The sequence below is a fragment of the Triturus cristatus genome, chromosome 10 (assembly GCF_964204655.1).
Source record: "Triturus cristatus chromosome 10, aTriCri1.1, whole genome shotgun sequence".
NCBI lineage: Eukaryota > Metazoa > Chordata > Amphibia > Caudata > Salamandridae > Triturus > Triturus cristatus.
In genome coordinates this window covers 833467584-833486123 of record NC_140593.1, presented here as the reverse complement: position 1 = coordinate 833486123, position 18540 = coordinate 833467584, and the positions used below count along the sequence as shown (strand labels likewise).

The following is an 18540-nucleotide window of genomic DNA, read 5'->3' as shown; positions in this document are numbered from 1 at the left end:
GGATAGGAAGAGAAGCCAATTGTGAAGATGGGTGGGAAAATGGGCGAAGTTTAACATCTATAACTGAAGACAGCTCATCTCCAAGAGACAGCGCAAGCACTGTCTAGACAAGTCCTAAAAAGGGAGAATCAGTACGAAACCATTATGAGCAGCATGTAAGAAAGACAACTTTGGGGGCCCAATCTTAAAGAAAGTCACAAAAGTGCACCTGTAGGTCTTCAAACCCTGCATGGATGCAGATTTACCTCAAGGACTTTAGAAGAGATAACAAAGGTAAGTCTGGAAACCTGCAACAGGTGGAAGACTCAAAAGTGCACAGCCTGTACTCAGGCCTGCTTCTGAGCCTATCAGAGGCATCATTCGGCTATGGCAAGGGGCATATGAGGGTGTGGATTTTATTCATGCCCTGTGCCCCATCTCCCTGTCACCAGTGAATGTGAAACAGCTGTGAGTAAGGGTGAATTATATGGGTAAAATGTGTGACCTTAAAAAAATGTTCTGTCACAATATCTCATTGGTGGGGATTGGAATCTGGTATGAGACCCAATTCTAGACAAAACAGGTCCGTTAGATAAAGGCAATGTGGCAGACAGAGCCATTTTAGATGATATAATTTCAGTCAACGGATTAGTCGATCATTGGCATTTTAGACATCCAACAGACACAGAATACACATTCTTTTCCCCCACCCATGGCACATTCTCTCGCTTAGATTACTTTTTGACATCACATAGAACGGTACAATTGGTCACGGAGTCTCGCATTTTAGAAGCAGCTTTATCTGATCACTCCCCTGTTCTTCTGTCTCTCGATCTTGGACTCTCTCAGCCAGGACGCAAACACTGGCGCATGAACATTCAACGGCATAGAACTCCCAAGGGTAAACTTCAACTGCAATCCCATCTCCAAGATTATCTTTCCATTAACAAGGACTCTGTAACTTCCAGTAGGACTATCTGGGCTGCGGCTAAAGCCACTATTAGAGGTCATTTAATGCGTGACGTAGCACTCGCTAATAAGCAGAATGTTGCGCGACAAACAGAGCTGGAACGTGACATTCAATCTTTCTCTCATCTATACACATCTACCCCAACCTTGCAGAACCGTAAATCACTAGAGCAAGCACGTATGGCCTTAAACAATCTTTTTACCTCTAAAGCTGAGTATGCTCTGCAGAGAATGAAGGGACGACATTACGAACAGGGGGAGAAGGCAGGGAGATTGCTAGCTGCACAACTGCGTCAAAGGGGGGCAGCCATGGCCATTCCAGCTATTCGGTCAATGCAAGGCGACATACTCACGAGACCTCAAGAGATTGTCAATGAATTTGCCTCTTTTTACCAATCCCTTTATACTCCAAGCAATCAAATAGATCTAGATAAGATGTCTTCCTTCTTCACAGGGGTGGACCTTCCCCGTCTCTCTGATGAGGGTAGAGCCCTATTTGAAGGCGAAATCACGATGGATGAGATTTCTAGAGCCATTACTGCTTTACCTTACCACAAAGCTCCTGGGGAAGATGGATTCCCTGCTGAATTTTACCGATGGACTGGGCACAATATTATTGATACATTACATGCTGCATTTCAGGAGGCAGATAGGGAATCGTCATTGGGGCCTCTTTCTAACAAGGCAGTTATAGCAGTGCTACCCAAACTTGGTAAAGAGCCTCTGCTATGCAGTAGTTACTGTCCCATCTCGTTATTAAATTGTGATATCAAAATATTAGACAAAGACAAATGCGAAATCCCTGGGTCTATAAAGTGCAAGATACTTGAAAATTGAAAGTAATAGTTAAGCCATAGACTATTCCACACAGACTTAACTGTGGGAAATTCCCTTTTTAGGACGAAATCCCTCACTCACCAGAGGTGACATGCTTCATCATATGGGATTCTCCTCTCAAAGGAAAGACCTAGTTCCTTTGAGGGCTACAACCCCCTCTCTGAGAGGGAGGAGTTCAGGGATGTTTTTTAGGTATCTAATTATAGGATATTCTAAATCCACATGTGATGAGCAAAATAATGTGAGCGAGGGCGCAGCACAAAGGAAATGAGAAATGTGAAGGAAGTGTGAATAAAACTAGCTAGAGGGCGTCAAATATATGTTTTATTCTGGAGCACCCTCTGCCAGGATTAAAACCAGTGCATCAGCTACATGGATTTAAGTCGCAGTGATAAGGTGAAGAATGGTGGTCGACATGTTTCTGCCTAAGGTGCCCCTTGATTGGGCGAGGCTTTCTTCAGGGCCTATATAGATGCTGCTGTTACAGTGCTCAGGAATGTGTAAAAACAAAGGATACAAAAATCAAATGTGTTCAAAACTCCGACTGCTCTGGAAGGTGAGATTACCTATTGGAGACAGAAGCATTTTTAGAAATTCATCAGACCTGTGTGAGAAGGATGAGTCTCTAGGCATAAGATAACTGTGATGAAAAACTGAAAAAGAGAAGATTCTTACCCTTTAGTGCTGGGTAAAAAACTCTACCTCAGCCTGGCAACAGCTCAGGATGGGGGCACCGCTCTGAGGGAAATAATAGTAAAGCAAACTATCAAAAAGATATCCTGTACCGTTCTCGGCAAGGTTGACACAATGATTAAGTCATACAGCCTGGTCAGGAAATAATTAGGAACAAGAATGTGGGAGAAACTGGTGGAGCACAAGAGCTCCCTATATATCTAGCCTACATAGTAGTAAAAAACCTCACATGTATGTCTAAAGGAACAGGCCACACATGGAGCAATTGACAATTTAGCCAAAATGCATATGGACATCATCACAAAATAGGTAAATGTCCTTGAAGAAAAGCGATTCAGTGAACCCCAATGAGCAATTTTCAAAAACAAGAGGGACTGCTCCAGCGCGATTTCTAGATGCAGCGGGAAGAACAACCCCAGTGAGCAATTTTAAGAAAACTAAAGGGACTGCTAAATCGCGATTTCTAAGTACAGGGTACACCGTGGCAAAGCTTGGCCCCGACACACACCTCTCCGTCGATACCCTGAGCTCAGATTGAGCCTGCAACCAGAGGTGAATGTCGGTGGCAAATGCGCTCATTTTTGTACTGCCCACAGCTCATGACCAGCAAATGTGAGGATCCCGCTTGGAGAGGGCCTGCACATGTGCTAGCGAGGGAATATTAATTCCCGGCGCATGTGCAGGCAGCATGATGAAAATCAATGTAAAAACCGGTGGTATGAGGCTAAATATCCGTGTAGTACTGATCGGATAAGTCAATGATTTCAAAACAGTAAAGGACAACCTGCAAAATATGCTCCAGTATCTACGGTGGAATATCTGCAGACGATAAAATCATGCCTGCAACATTACGCATGCGCGTGAAAAAGGGAATGTCGGGATATGTAGTCGCGGGCAGAAGATCGAAACTAAAATTAGTCATATACAGCGTATTATGTGTCCCGTATACTGCGTAAATCGCGTAGTGTAAGTAAGGAGCAAAATTACACATGATGACCAGGAACCTGACTATGTGATACATCTAGGTGTAGCTGAAAGGGCATGATGGGATATATGGTACCACACAGTTGGTGGGAAGACGTATCAATAAAGGGGATAGTCTCCTGTTCTATATACCGTGTCATGCTTGGCTCACATGCTGTTTTGCACAGACCAAAAAGATACTGATGTTAATGTAAATAGTCAAGTAAGCAGGTGTATGGTTGTGTTAACCCACATAAAGGAATGATTCGTTGTCTGAAACTAGGACATGTGAGTTTTGTGTATACATACTGCGTAATTCTTAGTGTGAAAACTGAACAAACATCTGCTTGAGTGAAAAACTCATGGAAATTCATTAACCTTGTCAGAACATGGTTCAGCAGGATTCTTGAGCAGCTCTATTATAGAGACACCCAGGGAATATCGTAATTTAGACCCAGCTTGTCACTGTCTAATCTGTGAACCCATTGTTGCTCACGTCTAAACAGATATGTAGTGATGTCTGTTACGTGATTAGGTATGTAAGGTTTCTCAAGAACCAGCCATCTTAGATCTTGTGGGGAATGTTTTGCTTTGAGAAAGTGACTGGTCATTTTGGAAGAAGATTTTTTGCACCGAATGGTGCTCTTGTGTTCCAAGATACGGGTTTTGACTTTACGTGTGGTCTTTCCCAAGTATCGCAGTGTGGAAGGACAAGTGACCAGATAAATCAACTGTTCGCTATTGCAATTTGTGTGGTTTGATAGTACCCAGGGTCTTGCCGCACCGATATCTATCTCTGTGATGTGAGACGTCTGGGGGCAGGCTGCACACGAACCACAAGGAAAATGTCCTTTCACCGGCGGCAAACCCCAGAGGGTCTCCTGTTGATCCGGCTTCCTACCTCTAGGTCTTGTGTGTATCAGACCGTCTTTAATATTAGTACTGCGTTTAAAAGCAAACAGTGGGCGTGGTAATGGTGTAGTCCCAATGTTCAATATTCTCCAATTGGAGAGGATGCTCGTTTTGATTTTATTAGAAAAACTGCAGAATGTGTGCACCCAAGTGAGTGTGTTGTTCACTTCTTTCGGTTCGCTCGGTTCTATGAGCGCAGATCTGTGATTGTTGGCTGCCCGTTTCAACGATCTCTTCACCAGTTTCCAGGGTAGTTTCTGGCTTGTAGTTGTATTGCCATATTTTGTGCATGTTCTTAGTATTTAGCAGTAGATGAACAATTCCTTCTAATACGCAAGAACTGTCCAAACGGCAAATTCTCGCGTAAGGCTTTGGGATGGAAACTGTGGTATGACAGCTGGGAGTTCCTTGACATTGGTTTTCTGTAAAGCTCGGTTCCCAAACCCCCATCGGTGGGAAAAATCCTGATATCCAAGAAGGGTAGGCTGGTGTTGCTGTACTCGCAGGTGAAATTCAAGTACCGATTCCTCTCGTTGAGCCCAAGCTTTGAATTCCATGATCGGCGTTGGTGCTCCTCTCCAAATCACTAGCACGTCGTCGATGTAGTGCTTCCATAAGCGTATATGGGTAATATATGGATTTGCGCTACTGAAAATATGTTCTTGTTCAAAGACATGAACGTACAGGTTTGCCAAACTTGGGGCAAAAACACTCCCCATAGACGTGCCAGATACTTGGAGAAAATGTTGGTCTTCGTACTTAAAGAAGTTCTCCCTCATAGCTATCCGGGCACAGGCAATGATGAAAGGTGTGATGGTGTCTGGAGCTTTATTCATGAGTAACAGCTCGATGGTTGATAGGGTCTCATCTTGAGGAATGCACATATACAATGATTCCACGTCAAAAGATACGAGGAAATCCTGCTCAATTTCAAAGCGTATATCTTCCACCAGCCGCAAGACATCCTTAGTGTCTTTTAAGTACGTGCGCATTTCGCTTACCAGAGGCCTCAGAAAATGATCCACAAATGTGGACAGTGGTTCGAGCAACAAGCCCAACCCTGAAATGATGGGACGTCCTAGAGGCGGTCTATGATTCTTATGCACCTTAGGTAGTGCGTGGAAATATGGAATGACCGGGGGGCCTTCATCAAGAAAGCAGCTTCTTGTGTAGTAATCCAACCATTTGTGCTAGCCTCTTCCACAAAAATTTTGATTTCATTTTCAAGTCTCTTGGTTGGATCTTCTCTTAGTGGTACATAAAAACAGGTGTCTTCTAATTGTCTGAGGCACTCCGTTCGGTAGGCGGATGTATCCATTATAATGATGGCTCCCTCTTTATCGGCGGGCTTTATCGTTATGGTATCATCACTAGCCAATGCTTGTATAGCTTTGCGTTCGTTGTTCGTCAAATTCTGGTATTACCTGCCACCATTGGCACAGATGTTGGTGACTTGAGTCGTCACTGCTTTCTCAAATGTCAGAACCTGTGGCGGTACTTGGTGTGCAAGGGGAAAATATTAGCCAGCATCCTAGCGTCCCGCCTCCGTAAAGTTTTACCTTCCCTAATACACCACACACAAGTAGGCTTTTTCCCGGGGCCATCCTCTCAGAATCATCTCCGTACGTTAGCCCATACATTGTGGTCTGCTAAACATTTTACAGAGGATGCATTACCTCTTTCACTTGATGCCGAAAAAGCGTTTGATCGCATTAAATGGGAATATCTTTTTACAATAATGCAACGATTTGGGTTAGGTGATCAGTTTATAACCAAAGCAAGCTTGTTGTATGACAATCCTTGTGCTCAGGTGAACTGCGGCGGTTTTTTATCTGATACGTTTCCGATTCGGAGGGGTACGTGCCAGGGATGCCCTCTATCCCCCCCTTCTTTTTCTTTTAGCAATAGAACCATTAGCTGCCACAATTTGCAAATCTGCTGAAATCACAGGTGTTCCCATCCCAATTGGACACTCTAAAATCTACTTATATGCAGATGATATCTTACTTACCCTTACAAATCTCCCCCGTTCTCTTCCGTCCCTTCTTTAAATCATTGATGACTTCTCTTCCTTCTCAGGCTATAAAATGAATTGGGACAAGAGTGAGGCTTTACCCATCTCTGATGGAACTACAAAGGCAGCTATATATGGCTTTGCTTTTCATTGACAGTCTTCACGCCTTTCACGCTAAACTTAGGGTGAAAGGGGGCGTACAGTGGGTGTTGCAGTGGGCGTACCACCACAACACCCATTGAATTTGACGCTGCCACCTATTATCAAGGGCGGCGATAATAGGTGGCGAAAGGAGGAGAAATGCTTAATTTCTCCTTGTTTTTGCTATTTCCATGTGTGCTGCCTTGTGCAGCACACATGGAAATAGCAAAATGCCATGGTTTGTTTATGTACAGAAAGGTGTCCCTTCCTGTACATAAACAAACCTTTTTAAAAATGCTGTTTTGTAACTTACATGTGTGCTGCATGAAGCAGCACACATGTTAGTTACTAAACGGCATTTTAGGTTTGTTTACGTGCAGGAAGGAACACCTTCCTGTACATAAACAAACCTCCCTGCTCGCAGACACCCTTGCACTCTGGTGCAAGGGTGCCTTCGTTGGTGTTAAGTTGTGAGACAAAGGAGGCTGCAGAACTTAATAATTTTGTGCACTTGGTGGCCACAGATTCGGTAATGTGTTAACTGATATGTTCTTCAATATTCGGTGCTTTGTGAAGGCAAGACATTAAATGTTCCTGCCATAGAACTGTTGCAGCGACTACCAATGCCATGATAACCTTGGACAATGGTTTCCAAGGATTACATTGTATGCTTCTCGTCTCCAATGTCTAAATAAATTAGTCCTAGTACACTATTTCAAACACTTTATCCCTCTCATGAGCAGGTGCGTAGCTACCGGGGGAGGGGGGGTGTATGGGGTGTTACACCCCCCTAATAATTGTATTTTCAGGTAATTAGTCGGGTACAGGGGCTTTCAGTCGGGTATGGTGAGGTGTCCTTTCACAAGGAATTTTTACATACACAGACAAAAACCAAACACTCGCTCCCTCTCTCTATTTTGAAAGTCTTCAAAAGTGGTTGTTATTTTACAGAATATTGTGGTTTCTCTCGCCTACTACCCGGCCAATCAGTATTCTTTTCCCTTTCCACTGCTCCTAAAGCCCCTCTCATGAACCCTGCTTGTTTATAACGTATTTTAACATTCAATGCCAGAGTGAATGCTGGAAAATCTGAATCTCACTGCACCCTACTCCCCACCCCCACTACATTTTAGTAACCAATCTACTCCCCTGCTCACGAGATCACCTGCAGCAGTGACATTGGCAGAAATACTTTTGGTTTATTTCTTTTGCTTACATGGACTCCCTAAAACTATAGTCATTGGCATAGGGGCACAGTTTCTTGCTCAGTTTTGGAAGGAACTCATGAAAAGAGGAGGCACAAGTCATTAAAAATCCACCAGCTACCGCATAAAAACTGAAGGCCATAGAGAGACACAAAATAAATCCATTGGACAATTCTTCCACAGTTGTTTCATGAATTATCACATTTCATGCAGCAGATGGATCTCATGAGCAGAATTCAATTATAACAAAGCTTTCCACAGTTGTTTGATAAGGTTACAATTCACTGCACCAGTGGCATTTACCCTTTCATGTTCCAAAGTATTGTTTCTGTTTTCTCTGCAACTCGTCTATTTCAACATATTAAGAGGTTTCTAACAATCTGCCTATTAGCACCTAATCCAAGCAAAAGTATCATATAAGCGGTCTTGTTGGCCCCTTTCAAGTAGTGGGTGTGGTGAAGGGTATCTCGTGTTGCCACACGTGGAGAGGTGTGGCTCACTGGTTAGAGGCGGCAGATCCGTAAGCAGAGAATCGGCCAGGGACCAGGGTTCAATTCCCGACGCGGCAGGGTCGTGGACCAGGGTCAAAATGGACTCGATAATTCTCGCCTCGGTACCTACTCTAACCAGGAACTCACTCGGCAACTCTGGGCATTAGCTTGCCTCATCTCCACAACGGCCCCCCACATTCGCTGGGGATGCCTGGTTTCACCTTGGAGATACCCTGAAGGGACCATCTCACAGGGATAGCCAGGACGGGTTCCCCAGCGGTCTACAGCGCCAGGACGCCTCAGGGCAGCAGTGTACAAGACACATACAATTACACACCGCTTGCGTATCCATTCAGTTTTCCATGTCCTAAGCATTAAGGCCACATCAACCTCAGTAACAGCCCTGCACCCCACTGTGTTTGAGTGATGGCAGAGTGTAAAGTGGAGGCTGCGGTTTACTCCCGGCTTCGAAATGGGCACAATATGGCAATATTTTACTGTTTGGAAGATATATGATATTTCTGAAAGACCTTGGTCAAATCTAAATATATGCTACTTTGAAGTGCTGCCAAGTATCTCCTATTAAACCTTTCAAGTACTGTGAGATTCAACAGTATATTTATTTTGGTGGCGTTGTATATTATTTTTTTGTTAAAAGAAACAACAAAAAGTAAAACAAAATTTTCTGCGCAAGTAACAGTGAATATTTCCGTTTTGTCACAATTTTAATTTGACAGACTTGAAAATAACCAGTTTAAGGACAATGTGATGGAGCTGTTGGCCAGCGTGCTGAGTGCGAAGGATTGTCAGATTAAGAAGATCAGGTAAGGAGCAGGGTTGCCGCGCAAGAACTGGCAGTCTGCCTTCAGCCCTGGGCTGTCGTCAGCAGTTGGCCACTATTGGTCGCAATAATTATCTCAACTTATAAAAACTGACGATGTTCAATATTTATTGGGGGCAATAATTATCGCTTGTCACAAGTTGTGTGGACTAACATGCATTTTGCACAAAAATCCACAGGTTCAACTCCGTGTTCATCTGCCATTTTCTCCCTGATAATCATTGGGAGATGTGACTAACTGAACATATTACGCTGACTTTTAAATAGTGAGAGATCACAGCAGTCCTCAGATTAAAACGTTTTTGGGAGCTTTCCTTCATTTACGACCAGAAGAGAAGGGCTCATTCGCAAGGCTTTTTCCAAAAGTATGATTTATACCTAGAAATCGTCACAAGGCATGCATTCATGAACTGCACACGATTCTTACAGCTATGTGTTTGTTCATTTTATAAACTTAAGTATATTATTTTTATTTATTTTATTTATTTGGAGAGTTTTATATAGCGCTGGCTAGACCTGGAGGTATCAGAGCGCTTTACATGAGGATCAGCGAGTTCCAAGTACAAAATTACAACAATTACAGGACCCAAGTATTACGTATGGAAAACAAACATGAGTTACTAGCGCAGAGCATAACCAAGACACAGATCCTAAGGGGCAAAGAAGGAAGATGGGGGAAGGTAAAAAGGGGTAGGGGATGCAGATCGGGTCAGGTAGACCGGCAAGGAGGAAAGTACTTCAGGGGATGGATTTGTTGGAGGGCGGGGGAGGAAAGGAGACACAGCGGAGAGACAAGGGAAACAATGTCCGGCTGGGTAGGTGTTGGCCGAGGGGGTGAACCAGAGCCTAATCTCCTCTATAGCTGATAAAACAACTCCACCGGGCAGCGGTCATGATTGTTCGGGCTCCGAGGTCAGCAAAATACACGGTCCATTGGAAGATCACGAACCAAAATCGCAGGAATTGGAGAGTAGAAAGGCCACCATCACATATAACCTCAGGTGAGTCCAAATGTTCAAGGAGGGGGTAAAACTCAGGGGATTAGAGCCGGAAAGGTAATCCCTAGCTAGGGATCTCCCAGCCGGAGCTCCTCACATGCCGGCCATCTTGACCATGGGAGCCTGCAGGTGCCTGGATGGTCTACTGCTAGAAGATAAAAAATTTTAAAAAACAACCGTGCGCCGGGGCCGGACCTCTGGGCACAGTGAGGGACTCCCAGCACCAAACAGAAGCAACCAGCCCAGTCTGATGCTCAGCCACGAGGCCATCTTCAAAGCCCGAGTCCTCCTGACCTTCGCCATTTTAGGGTCAGGCAAGCCAGGTCCTGGGCCTCTCCGCAGCGATATCCGTGCAGAGACCTCTCATCCACCCCCGGGGGCAGAGCGGTGGGCAGCGTTATGCCGGAGGACCTCTCCCAATCTTTGTGGGCCGCAGCTTCTCACCTCAGGGGCCCTCTGGGGGCCTCTCGTTATTTGGCGGGGCCGCTGCAGCAAACACCCCCAGGTAACTTCTCGGGCGGGATCGCCCTTCACGTTGTGTCGGAGTAACACACATATATTAAATATATGCAACAGATTACAGGGAATGCAGAAGTAGGCATACACAGGGGAGCACTAGCTGATTGTCCAACAACATGCAGTGTAATTGCAATACAGATTTGGTGAGGCCCAGAGTCTTTTCAAAATGCACTTGCTGCACTTATCTGACCTGGCATAAGCTGTGAGGAATGTGAAAGAAACGGTATCAATCCAGGCAGTTTTTTTCAAAATGTATGTAGTAATGGGTGGAATGTATAGGAAGACTGAAAAGAGTTAAATATTGATCAAAATACTAATTGAATTGGTGTGTTGGGACTGGAATACCCGGCTGCTTGTGAAATTGGTATCCTGATTTTTTTTATCATATATATATATATCTGCATTGTGGGCTTTGTAGTCCGAAAATAGAGTAAGGAAGTAAGAAGAGCACAAAAGTTATGGTGAACTTTAAAGTATTTGAGAAGAGACTTTCGTATAGTAGTAGTAAAAGAACAAAACAAGTACTCATAACCTTAACTGAACATAATAATTTGAAAATGAAAAAACATACTGCCTCTTTAAATGAATGGACATTGGTCCTTTTTCAATGTTTAAGTTACGTTTGAAATAGCTTACGATCCCACCCCCTAAACTGTGCATATGATTAAGAGGTGCTTTACCTCGAAACTCGTCATGCTGTTTTGCCCGGAATAAAAGATTTTAAAGTACGCTGGTGTGGCCAGTTTCACACTGCTGAGGGTTGGCGTGTGCTTTGTTTGGATTTATTAGGTGTCTGACACACCTGAGACCGGCCCCGACTCGAAAGGCTGTGGCGCTTTATTTGTCAGAATTCGTTTGGATTTGTAAAAGGAGCGCCCACCGGCTGAAACACTTGTCACGGACAAAGGTTGAATGGAAGGGCCACAGTGAGAGGCCCGCCTCACCAAGGATGTGAACGCTTGAATTAGCCAGAGTCTGCAAAAGGGATTTCCCTGAAGCACGTCGTGCAGATGAACTTTACTCCATAGAGGCAAGGAAGAACGAGTTAAAACCAGGGTGGTTGTGAACTCCTCCAGTGTCATTGTGGCCATCGGATGCAGCCATAACAAGGTACTTGACCGAGTAAAGGCTTTGGAAGCATTTGGTAAACAGTGACATTTGGGAAGTTTTTGCCAAGTTCTACATTGGAGAAAAAATCAAGAGGCATTGTGGGCTTTGTAGTCCAAAAATAGAGTAAGGAAGTAAGAAGAGCACAAAAGTTATGGTGAACTTTAAAGTATTTGAGCAGAGACTTTCGTATAACGTAGTAAAAGAACAAAACAAGTACTCATTACCTTAACTGAACATAATGATTTGAAAATGAAAAAACAGACTGCCTCTTTAAATGAATGGACATTGGTCCTTTTTCAATGTTTAAGTTACGTTTGAAATATCTTACGATCCCACCCCCTAAACTGTGCATATGATTAAGAGGTGCTTTACCTCGAAACGCGTCATGCTGTTTTGCCTGGAATAAAAGATTTTAAAGTACGCTGGTGTGGCCGGTTTCACGCTGCTGAGGGTTGGCGTGTGCTTTGTTTGGATTTATTAGGTGTCTGACACACCTGAGACCGGCCCGACTCGAAAGGCTGTGGCGCTTTATTTGTCAGAATTCGTTTGGATATATGTATATATGTATATATATATAGAGACAAAGTCCTGAACTCCCCAGTAAGGCAAAGGGAGCTGAAAACAGGTAAGGACCTCTTCACCACGCACAATGCTGACGTCCAAAAGTAAAGACAGCAAACGATTCCAAATTTTTCAATTCTGACGTTTTATTTCATTGTCAGACAAGTGTCCGCCTCAGACGCGTTTCGATCGCCTCCGCGATCTTGATCACCTGACGCGCTGGTGCCGGACCATCCAATTTAAAATAAGATTCACCCAATCACGATGCTCAGTGTTAATAGACATAACTGAAATACTGCAACTTAGAGTGTGTTTACTTAAAGAGATGCCGAAAATCAGTCGGAAACAAAAGTAACCGGGTTAATGGAACAAGTTGATACATAAAATGCAACAAAACAATTCATAGCAAATGAAATACACGGCTAGTGCCCCTGAATGCTAGAATGTTAATTCTCAAATCCTAACCACGGCTTACATGTTTCAGAAAGCAACGACAACAATAATTCATTTCTTATCCACAAATAACACACTCTCAATGACTATATATATATATATATATATATATATATATATATATATATATATATATATATATATATATATATATATATATATATATATATATTCCTGTTCCAGTAATGCAGTGTCTATAACCAGTTCTGTGACCTGCTGGAGGGGTTTGCAACGTGTACCCCCCCTAGAGGACATAGCACAAATTTCTATGCCCTAGGTGAATAATAACATAAAGTCGTGGTCGCAGGATAGCCGTTTTTATGAATCAGTGGTGTGACTAGAAATGTTCATCTGTGTCAGAGAGAGGGGTAGCCTACAGACCCTCTCATGTAAAGTTCCACTGAAGGTTAGCTATCTGGCCGCCCGACCTATTTAAAGTGGGTGGACGGTTGCCTTTTTTTGCTGTCCGTCACCATTAGGTAAAACCTGGCAGTGAGGGACAGTAAAAAAAGAAAAACAATTTGCCCCTCCCCCTGCTGCTGGAGGGTCAACATGTTTGGCAGACCATCTGTCAAACTTTTACAACATTGTCAGGAAGCACAGTGACGGCAGTTCCAGCCAATGTTAAGATATGTCCCCAGGCCTTGCGGACAGGTCTATGGTGGACGGCATGTCCATCAGGGCAACGTAGTAAAATACCTCGACAGAGAAAAATACTCCATCGCACGACGGACATACAACCGTCTGTCAAAGAATAAATGAGGTCCTTAATCTGCAGAAATAAAACACTACAATATGGAAATTCCCATAGTCACCGTTAGTGGATTCCTAGTAGTTCTTAGGGGCAAGATGCAATCATATAACAATGTAGCATAGAACAATAATGAAATCAAATGTGTTGCTTTTATTGATAAAAATTGTAGCATAGGCAAGTGGATTTTAAAGTGCCTTTAGTAAAATAGAATATCTTGCACTAACAAAATAAAAACCATAAAGGAGATTTAGCAAGTTTGCTGCAGAAATAAAAACAGGATTACAAAAGTAGTGGTCTCTCTGTAGAGGTATTTAGCATGAAATAGTAAAACAAGTGAGATTCATGTTTTTTATGATTCAACCTTAAGACTTTATTTTTTTTCCTGTATTTACGAAGAGGTCAATGCACTTAATTTAGTTTAGGTTTGCTATTATACATTTCGTATAGCAGGGAAAATATATTTGCTTTTTCAGAAATAAACTCCTTGAAGATCTGTTTCCATGGAGGAGTTAAGGTGAAAGGCTAGTGAGGAAGTCTCTCTGTATCATAAATTCGTCATTTCTTTTTCATTCTGGACATCTGGATATTTTGACCGCTGCTAAGCAGGCCTCAGTAGTAGCACTGGTTACATTATGGGACTTATCCTGCCATGGAGGGCTCAGTGGACTTGTTGTCAGAGCCCCATGCTAACACTGAATAATGTCAACATGTTCATAGCTAGCTCATTTCAAGGCTGTTCCTTCAGTTATCCAGGATCAGTTGCTAAGCTTCTCCTCATCCAGAAATTGAATCAGGCACGTAGAAGGGTGGTCTTTTCGCATTTGAAACCAAAGTAATTAATACTCAAAGAATCCATTTACGAACTCTCAGAAAAGTATCAGAACGAAAAAGTGGCAATTTATCTCGAGGTGTTGGCTTGTATTAGTTATGTTTACATTTGACTTTGCCGGTATTAATTATATTGACTTTTGATTGATCAAAATAGCAGGTAATTTTATGCTATGTTATTGAAAAAATGAAGATGTGGTCTGAATACTCTTAAATGAAAATATAATATTCCAGCGCATATTTTTATAGATAATGTTTGACTAACTGATCTGACTGAAATCTGCTTTCAAAACGCCCTTTAGGCAAATTTCTTTCTGACCACTTAAAAAAAGGCTTTGAAAAACGGCTTATTCTAGGTATCACCCAAAAGACTTATGCCAAGACACTCCACTGGGTAGTGTGTCCATTATAAATGCTGTTAGTCATGTGAGGAAGGAGCAATACACAGCAAGTTCCTATCACTACTACATGCTCCTTCTGGTCCAAATCAATAGGCCTGTGTTTCAGGGCGCATCCATTTTGGAAAGCACATTAAAGACTGCAACAATGTTCTCAACAGCAACTCTGACAGTCAGATAATGATTAATTCCTTAATGTGCCAGAGTATATTTAAAATAACACACTTGTAATGACTCATGCGAGGGTATGTACTTTTGCCTGTAAAGCTTATGCAAAGCCAAGAAGCAAATGGTTAGCTCTTGTGTGTCTTGTGTGTAGACAACTAGGGACCCGAAGTGCTAAAGATGCCCTACGGGTATTAAAATCAGATGCCAGACCTCTTTTCGCCTGTGCCACTGTGAAATGTTTAGGCCATTTCTGGGCGATTAGAAGGAGAGCCCAATTAACAGTGTTGACTGGTGTGGATAGATAAAAGTAGAGAATGTTCTTATTAATCAAGAGTGGCTTACTCTCTAATGCTGCTATTTTTTATATTCTTAAATAATTGCTTTTATGGTTGTATCTTATGTATTTTATTCTGTCTATTGTGACTAGTGCTAGGGCCTTGTTTTTAGATTAGGGGCAATCATTGTGTGGGCTATTAAACTGGAAATTGATTTACTCAAATTTTGATGATGCATTTGCACTTTAGCCCCATAATCATGTTAAAGAGACTTAAATTATGAATTGTGTGGAATTGCTTTATTTATATGATGTCAATGGAGCTTTTATTATGTCAACCTGAGCTCTTTTTATTCCTCATTTGCACACTTGTCTTCTGAAACGCTCTTTTAGTCTAAAATGATACACTCATGATCTGTATGGTTGCTTCTTTTATGGTTTGTCGAACCGAAATAAAGAATAAAGAGATATGACTCATGCGAGGGGCCTGAAAATAAATAAATTAAAATGACAGAAAAAGCTTTTCTTTAAAAATATTGTGAAGGAACGTTCTCAATTAATGGTGTATCACTTGTAGCTCAGTCTTTTAAATACCAAGGTGACATCATATTGTACTATATATCCCTCTCAGCGGTCGTCACAGGGTGACCTTGAACACACTGCTTGCACATCGTGGCCACTGTGTCGGGCGGTAACCCTACATTTCCTACCACAAGTGCTAGTCTCTGGCCCAGCACTGTACAACTGGCGCCAACTAGTGGCAGTGCTTCTCTGCAGAGGGTCTGCAGGTACATTCAGTCAACACTGCCATGTAGCAGGACTGCCGGCTAAAGCCGCCATCTCCAGTCAGTTTCTCGTCTGCCAGTCCCTTGAACCACAAGGTTGCATTTCTAATACAGTATCTTTTATGGCTGCAGAGCGCCAGTCCATACCCAAAAAAGGCTAGGACCAAAAAAGAAGATATGCAACCTACAAATATTGTATCCTGCTGGTACAAGTGAAAAAACCCACGCCCCTGCATAACAGATCCAAAAACAACAGTAGATGGACAGAATGCAGAACAATGTCATACATTCACCCTAGTACAGAGATCTGGGCCTAAATCCATCGTTTTTTTGCTCACCATGCCATTCCAGTTTGGACCGAGCCATATGCAAATTAGTCTTGACCCTGTGCCCAATGGGAACAGTCCAGCTGAACTGCCAGGCCAGGTCCTCTCTGGACTGGAAACAAGCATCCTAGGACCAGTTTCGGGGTTTCCCCTTCATCATCCAGGATTTGCATATGGCTGGGTCCAAACTGGGGTGGGCGGTGAGCAAAAAAATGATGGATTTAACCCAGATCCTTGTGAATGGGGGTGAATGTTTTCATTGTCCAGCATTCCGTCCATCAATTGTTACTTTTGCATATGTTGTCCTAAGTGGGAAGGGTATGCCCAAACGTGGGTCTCGTGCTCATTGCACCACTGGATTCAAGCTAAACTGGCTGATGAAGGGTAATGCCCTGAAACCGGTCCCAGGATGCTTGTTTACAGTCCAGGGAGGACCTGGCTTGGCAGTTCTGGCTGGACTGTTCCCACAACTAACAGGGTCAAGACTGGTTTGCATATGGCTGGTTCCAAACTGGAGTGGGGTGGTGAGCAAAAGAATGATGGATTTAACCCAGATCCTTGGGACTGGGGGTGAATGTTTGCATTGTCCAGCATTCCGTCCATACATTGTTTCTTTTGCAGCTGCATAACACATCAGTCACTAGCAACTGTCGGTGTCCCTTCCACTAGTGACCTGGTGATGAGATAGTAGCCTCACGCTGCTACACCGGGGCACCCGCTTGGGTGAATCACCAATGAAGCAAAGTGTGTGCTTGTTGGAGAGCAAACAAAACAAGAGGGAGGGACACCAGTGGACTTGATGTCGAGATCACAGAGATCATAACAGTGTCCGGAAGAAACGTTAAGACGGAGCAGTCACAGCCACCCTGAGAGTGCAAGTGCTTTCTCCCTACTGCAGTATAGCAGAAGAGAGTAATTGAAAGCATATTTCCTTTGCTTGTCTTGTTGAACAGTCATGTGTTTCGATATGTGGAAGTGTTACCCTACATCGTATGTAGTAAATAGGTTCTGTGGTTTATGCAAATGCTTTAGGCTTACCTAGGGTAGTAGCTAACAAAGCAATGGCACAGGAGACTATAGGTTTGAAGAGTCCATTGATCTCAGATTATTGCTGTATTTTACTTCCCTGCTACCAGGGAGGGGAAACGTGACCTTGATTTGCACTATAGCTCATCACACCCTAGCTATGTCACTGTGCATACGGCCACTCGTGTTATATTGGAAAATAACTGCTTGAATTATCTTTTCATCAGCTTGGCAGAGAATGAGATCGGTAACAGAGGTGCGAAGGACCTGGCCAGATCCCTCATGGTGAACAGAAGTCTTGCTGTGCTGGAGTAAGTAATAAGGGTTAGCACCCCTCTGGTCTCTTCTGACACCCTGTGAACGTGTTAACACTATTCAAAGCAATTATAACGTGAATAAAAACATTATGCCTATAATATACTCAGTAGGGTACAACACGAAGAAGGTAATTGGTGACTTAATGAATGAATAAGTCAGTGAATGTATAAAGTATTTATAAAGCACGTCAAATACCCTACTAAGGGGCCCACGCGCTACTAGAAAAAAGGAATAGTTGGTTGTTAATTAAATAATCAGGTTTTGCTTTTTGTTTCTAAAAGACAAATCTTTCAATATAGATCTGATGCTAGTGAAGGGTCATTCCAGAGCTTAGAACAGTGATAATGAAAAGATCTCCCTCCTTAGTGTTTTTTTTAATTCTAGGATTAGAGAGCAAAAAAAAACAGATGTTGACCGTGGCATGTGAGAGGGGCAATAAAGAGTGACTTGAGTCCTTATGTCCAAGGGATCTTGTCAGCTAGTGCAGTTGCACAAAGTGTGGAGAGAAGCTTGCTTCTTCACCCCAAATAGTGTAGTGCACAGAAGGGTCCGGATTTGGACTTGCACAAGGGAATAGCCAGAAACAGTGTGGCAACACTGCTCTGGAAAAGTTGGAGCCTGTTGAGTAATGTAATTGTCAAGCCAATATAAGGGATGAAGTACCCCCTGCTGTACATTATAAGGATATTGCAAGTCACCGAAGAGTTCCATAACCATATAGAGGAATGAGGCCGAAGGCAGAGTTTCTTTATGAGGTTATGGAACTCTGAGGTGACTTGCAATATCTTAATCATATACACCAGGGGGTACTTTATTCCATATAATACGTGGTCAAACTATCACCTTTCCCACAAACCACTTAAATCCTTGGTGCATAGCTCTTTCACATCCAAGAACGAGCATGTTTGCAAACATGAAGAATACAAATAAAACCTCTAGTGCAAAATTAGACACATCGAAAACATATTAAGATATTT

General features: G+C 42.9%; 1 protein-coding gene across 1 annotated transcript in view; it reads left to right on the top strand.

Annotated features, from left to right (window-relative positions):
- Positions 1 to 18540, top strand: part of NLRC3 (NLR family CARD domain containing 3) — an 820465-nt gene that overhangs the window by 312907 nt on the left and 489018 nt on the right. Inside the window, exons 5-6 of the mRNA XM_085630169.1 lie at positions 8942 to 9028; positions 17473 to 17556. Of these exons, the coding sequence (XP_085486295.1) occupies positions 8942 to 9028; positions 17473 to 17556 (171 nt within the window). The remainder of the gene's footprint in view (positions 1 to 8941; positions 9029 to 17472; positions 17557 to 18540) is intronic.